The 5,258-nt window shown below is 41.1% G+C and overlaps 1 gene segment (V, D, J or C); it reads right to left on the reverse strand.

Moving 5' to 3' along the window:
* Positions 1-1,557: 1,557 nt before the first annotated feature.
* LOC125755504 (immunoglobulin heavy variable 3-30-3-like) lies at positions 1,558-1,961 on the reverse strand. The segment is given in 2 exon segments: positions 1,558-1,814; positions 1,916-1,961. Coding segments are annotated over 2 exon segments (303 nt in total).
* Between the last annotated feature and the right edge of the window lie 3,297 nt (positions 1,962-5,258).

Consider the following 5,258-nt stretch of genomic DNA (forward strand, 5'->3'; position numbering starts at 1 on the left):
GGCAATTGGTGGAATGAGTACTGGCTGTTATTGTATATGTTGGCAAATTGAGCTCCAATAAAAATATACAAAATATGTGGTTTATATATACAATAGGATATTGCACAGCTGTCAGAAATGATGAAAAACATGAAATAACATTTCCTTCAACATGGGTGGAACTGGAGGTATTATGTTGAGAGAAATTAATCACAGAAAGGCAATGATATGGTCTCACTCATATGTGGAATATAGGAAATATTGAAAGAGCCCATAAAGGAAGGAGTGAAACTTAGTTGGGTAATACTACAGAAGAAGACAAATCATGAGAGACCCTTAACTCTGGGGATAAAACACTGAGGGTCGCTGGAAGGGAGGGGGTGGGGGATGGGGGATCTGGGTGATTGGAGTTAAGGAGGGCACATGATGTGATGAGCACTGAGTATGTAGTAAACATTGGTAAATTCAATTTAAACAAAGAAAATGACTTTAGCCTGTCCCAACTCCTGAAACATCGTACATGGACTGGGTGGATCAAACCACAGACACTCATTCTCACAGATCTGGAAACTGGGACGTCTGATGTCCAGGTGCAGACACATGTGGTGGCTGGAGAGCACCCATGTCCTAGCCCGTCCATTCCCCATCAACTCACATGGGGCCAGGATGCAGAGGGCTTTCCCAGTCCTCGTGTATTAGGGCCCTGATTGAATAATAAGGCTACACCTCAAAAAAAAAAAAAGAAAAGAAAAAAAGGCTACACCTCCTGACCTCAGTGCTCCTCTGGGGCCCCACCTCCTCCCCAAATGCCATGGAGCAGGATCCTGTCCCCACCACTGACTCACAACACACACCCTAAGCTAGTGACCTCCCAGGCACCGTCCAGGCATTTATGACTTGATGAGAGGCCTGCATGGCTCTCATCAGATATGAAGGCTAAGGTATTTAAACCTTATACTCTCATGATTGTGTGTGTGTGTGTGTGTGTGTGTGTGTGACCTCAGAGTTCACCTCCCTACCATGTCATGCTGAGAATTTTTCTCACTTCCAGGCCATTATTAACATTTTTTTAGAATGTCTCTTTTCTCTTGTGTTGAATGGAGATTACTGAATACCGTGATGTGCAAGATAACAGTTATTGTGGGATCCTGTGATCCAAAGAGAGTGCCAATACGACTCATTAAAATGTTCAGATGATATGAATGGAGTTATTTGTAATTGATCAATGCTTCGGGTCAGGGAAAGTTAAGTACAAGTAAGTGCAAGTGCTATAGTGGAATTCTAAGTCTCTAAGAAAGGCTAAATAGGTAAACACACAATCAAGTGTTCAGAGGGGCTCCCTGGGTGAAACTCTCCTTGGAGAGGAAGCCCAGATCTGACAGGAAACCTGCCCAGAACCTCCCTCTGCACCTGCTCCTGGGCCTTGAAGACAAAAGTGGTGAGGAGTGTGCACTCCCTGGTGGTCCGGATCCCCTTCGACCGGGAGGTTTGTGTCTGGGTTCGCACTGAGGTCCCCTCACTGTGTCCCTCGCACAGTAATACACGGCCGTGTCCTCCCTCGGCTCTCAGGCTGTTCTTCTACAGATACAGTGTGTTTTTGGCATTGTCTCTGGAGATGGTGAATCGGCCCTTCAGAGCGTCTGCGTAGCTTGTGCTACTTCCATCATATCTAATACCTGCGACCCCCTGTAGCCCCATCCCGGGAGCCTCACGGGCCCACCACATGCTGTAGCTACTGAAGGTGAATCCAGAGCCCACACAGGAGAGTCTCAGGGACCTCCTAGGCTTCACCACGTCTCCCGCAGACTCCACCAGATGCACCTTACTCTGGACGCCTACAGACACAAGACATCCTTGTCAGGAAACTGTCCCACATCCCGTTTCTCTCACTCACCTCCACTCACAGACTCAAGGTCCCTTGTTCTCCATGAATTACATTTTAAAATAGCGACAAGGAAAACCCAACTGAGCACAGACTCCATGGTAGTTTGTCTGTGTTGTGTCATGAGCACTGAATGTGTCCACCTGGGGATCCTGGGGCTGGGGCTCCTCTCCAGCTTTAGGGTCAGGGCTGGGCTGATTTAATCAGTGTTGGGAGGGCCTTATTTGCATGTCCTCTGAGTATATAGTCAGCTCCAGTCTTAGATTCAATTCTTTACAAGTTATATACAAGCATTACTTCACAACAGTAGATGACATTCTTTTGATGGCACAGTGAATTTATGATGTTCTAATCCATCAGCGTATTTATCTTTGCATTTCTGTGTCATTTTGAAAGTCTCTCATTAATATAGTTCACTTTTAAATGGATTTTCGCTCCTTAAAGAAGTGTAATCATAAATATTTATTTTTGTTACCAGTGTAAAGGGGAATGTTTTGTATATTTTATACAGAAATTTGGTTGTTAGTGTGTAGAAATTAATTTTATGGTCTAATTTGATTTGATATCCTGAATTTTCCCTGAGTTCATTACCTACCTTTAACTGTTTTTTTTTTTTTTTTGGAATGATTTTCCTCGTTGACTATGTATATGTAAACAAATTATTTTATTCCTGTTGAATGATTTTAAAATCTTTTATTTTATTATTGCAACATTTATATGGTAATCTTCGACTTAGGGGCATTGATGTTTTCCTTCTTTTCTGTCAGATACTTTCTTCTAATATTTTGTTTGATATATGGCAAATCTGTGAGAGCAAATGAATTTCATTTTGCATGAGGATGAGCTCCCTAATATACGGTGTGATGTGGGATCTCAGGACAGGATAGGAAGTCTTTTCTTTATAAATTTATTTTTTATTGGTGTTCAATATGCCAACATACAGAATAACACCCGGTGCTCGTCCCGTCAAGTGCCCCCCTCAGTGCCCATCACACATTCACCCCACCCCCCACCCTCCTCCCCTTCCACCACCCCTAGTTCATTTCCCAGAGTTAGGAATCTTTAATGCGTAGGAAATATCAGAAAGGGAGATAGGAAGTCTTTTCACAACTTCTGCTCTATTCTCATTGGAGATACTGGTGGCTGTTGAGCTTGATACATTCATTTTAGATAGGAATTCGAACCTTTAATCTGAAAAGACATTTCCAAATATCTTCTCCCATTCTGTAGGTTGCCTTTCAATTAGACTGAGTGATTCCTTTGCTGTGAAAATGCTCTTTCCTTGATGAAGTCCCCATGCTTCATTTTCCTTTTCTTTCCTTTGCCTCTGGAGACACGTCTAGAAGTGGTTATAGATGAGGTAGAAAAGGTGCTGCCTGTGTTTTCCTGAGGATTCTGATGGTTTCCCAACTCATTTAGATCTTTCATCAACTTTGAGTCCATTGCTGTGAATGATGTAAGAAAAGTGACCCCTTTCATTCTTCTGCATGTGGGTCTCCAGTATTCCCAATGCCATTTGTTCAAGAGACTTTCTTTTTATTCCATTGGATATGCTTTCCTTCTTTGTCAGGATTTATGACCACAGACTTCAGGTTCCATTTCTGGGATCTCAAACTTTTCTATTTATCTATACTTCTGTATTTGTGCCAGTGCCATAGAGTACTGATTATCACAACGTTGTAATTTACCTTGACAACCAGAATCAGGATGTCTACAGCCTTGCTTTACTTTTTCAGGATTGCTTTGGCTATTTGAGCTCTTTTGGTTCCCTAAAATTTTTCTGATTCTTTTCTTTAGCTCTCTGAAAAATTCTGGTGATATTTAAATACAGATAGCTTTGAATATGTCACTGGCTTTTGGTAGCACAGATATTTTATCAATATTCATTCTTCTAATTCTGGAATGTTCAGACCATACAACCATGGCTCTTTGGTTAGGATTTTCCTCATTACCTGATGATTTCTGGTGTAATTATAAATTGCATCCAGTCCTTGATTTTCTTTTTTCTACAGAATTCTTTTATAGAAATAATAGGTTTATTTTTTTTCTATAGTTCACTGACCCTTCTGAGCCTACTCAGATTCTTTTGTTCTTTGCTATTGAGTTTAATAAGTTCTTTATAGATCTTGGATACTAGCCCTTTATCTGATAGATAATTTGAAAATATCTTCTCCCATTCTGTAGGTTGTATTTTAGTTTTGTTGACTGTTTTATTGATGTGCAAAAGCTTTTTATCTAGATGGAGATGCAATAATTCAATTTTGCTCTTGTTTGTCTTGCCTTCATAGATGAATCTCTTCTTTCTTTCTTTCTTCTTTCTTTCTTTCTTTCTTTCTTTCTTTCTTTCATCTTCTTTCTTTCTTCTCTTTCTTTTCTTTCTTTCTTTTTACTAAATTTATTTTTAATTGGTGTTCAATTTACCAACATACAGAATAAAACCCAGTGCTCATCCTGTCAAGTGCCCCCCTCACATTCCCATTCACACATTCACCCCAGCCCTCGCCATCCTCCCCTTCCACCACCCCTAGCTTGTTTCCCAGAGTTAGGAGTCTTTATGTTCTGTCACCCTTTCTGATATTTCCCACACGTTTCTTCTCCCTTCCCTTATATTCCCTTTCACTATTATTTATATTCACCAAATGAATGAGAACATACACTGTTTGTCCTTCTCCGATTGACTTACTTCACTCAGCATAATACCCTCGAGTTCCATCCAAGTTGAAGCAAATGGTGGGTATTTGTCGTTTCTAATGGCTGAGTAATATTCCACTGTATACATAAACCACATCTTCTTTATCCATTCATCTTTCGATGGACACTGAGGCTCCTTCCACAGTTTGGCTATTGTGGACATTGCTAGAAACATCGGGGTGCAGGTGTCCTGGCGTTTCATTGCAACTGTATCTTTGGCGTAAATCCCAAACAGGGCAATTGCAGGGTCATAGAACAGGTCTATTTTTAACTCTTTGAGGAAATCCACACAGTTTTCCAGAGTGGCTGCACCAGTTCACATTCCCACCAAGAGTGTAAGGGGGTTCCCTTTTCTCCGCATCCTCTCCAACATTTGTGGTTTCCTGCTTGTTAATGTTCCCCATTCTCACTGGTGTGAGGTGTTATCTCATTGTGGTTTTGATTTGTATTTCTCTGATGGCAATTGATGCAGAGCATTTTCTCATGTGCATGTTGGCCATGTCTATGTCTTCCTCTGTGAGTTTTCTCTTAATGTCATTTGCCCATTTCAGGATTGGATTGTTTTTTCTTTGGTGTTGAGTTTAATCAGTTCTTTTATTTTTTTAATTTATTTTCTATTGGTGTTCAATTTACTAACATACAGAATAACCCCCAGTGCCCGTCACCCATTCACTCCCACCCCCCGCCCTCCTCCCCTTCTACCACC

The sequence above is a fragment of the Canis lupus genome, chromosome 8 (assembly GCF_003254725.2).
Source record: "Canis lupus dingo isolate Sandy chromosome 8, ASM325472v2, whole genome shotgun sequence".
Classification (NCBI taxonomy): Eukaryota; Metazoa; Chordata; class Mammalia; order Carnivora; family Canidae; genus Canis; species Canis lupus.